At 28.5% G+C, this 800-nt stretch overlaps 1 protein-coding gene across 1 annotated transcript; it reads left to right on the top strand.

The window, feature by feature from the left end:
- Positions 1 to 6: 6 nt before the first annotated feature.
- LOAG_16133 (hypothetical protein) lies at positions 7 to 186 on the top strand (the record flags this gene model as incomplete). The annotated part of the gene is made up of 1 exon (XM_003151621.1): positions 7 to 186. A coding segment is annotated over one exon (180 nt), but the record flags the coding sequence as incomplete, so codon positions are not given.
- Positions 187 to 800: the final 614 nt, after the last annotated feature.

The raw sequence follows: 800 nt of genomic DNA, 5'->3' as shown, positions 1-800 counted from the left end.
TTCCAGGCATTAGTAAATAGAAATAGTAAAACGGAAAATGTACAAAAACCGAAAGATTCAAGAATGTTGTGTATTTCCAATACAAATGCGATAAAGAATGCAAAAATAACATCTGAGAGAATTGAGGCTCAAAAGAATGAAGACCATCTACAAATACTGGAAAATGAGCAGGAAGAAAAGGAATAGGATATTTTGAATTCTTTTCAGGATATTAAAAGTTGCCGGCATAAATTGACGCAGCTCGATTTATTATTTCGTAAAAAGTGTAAGTTCTTTATTCAGTTTATTTTATGGGATTTTTTTTTGTAAAATCAACATCACATTTTATTCGTCTAAAATTTATAAGATGTATCAGAATTGTCGTCAGGATTGGTCTTATGCTAAAATCACTACATTATTTAAAGCTTATTCGGTATATTAATTATCCTTTCAGTGGTGGCCCCTTTTTGCTCTTTACTCTTCAACAGTCTTTATTTGTAAATAAAAAAGCTTTGTAATTGTCATCGTTGATACTTTTCCATCAAGAGGTAAAATATCGAAAAAATTTGTCAAATTCTAAAATATATCATCATGATATACTGATATATGCAATGATACTTTGTGTATTTGATCTTTTTCATTTCTCATTAGTTTAATACTTCTATAGTATAAGACTCGACATATTCCTGACTATTATAAGGCTGTTTGTATATCTGCCTGTTTTCCGCTCATCAATATTTGGAATTATAAAATTCGAGTCTAATTAAATAAAATTTTAATCGGGATGAAACAATAGAACATTTCCAAGTATTTCAAATATT

Source organism: Loa loa, assembly GCF_000183805.2.
Source record: "Loa loa unplaced genomic scaffold supercont3.4240, whole genome shotgun sequence".
NCBI lineage: Eukaryota > Metazoa > Nematoda > Chromadorea > Rhabditida > Onchocercidae > Loa > Loa loa.
This window is presented reverse-complemented; position numbering and strand designations above follow the sequence as displayed.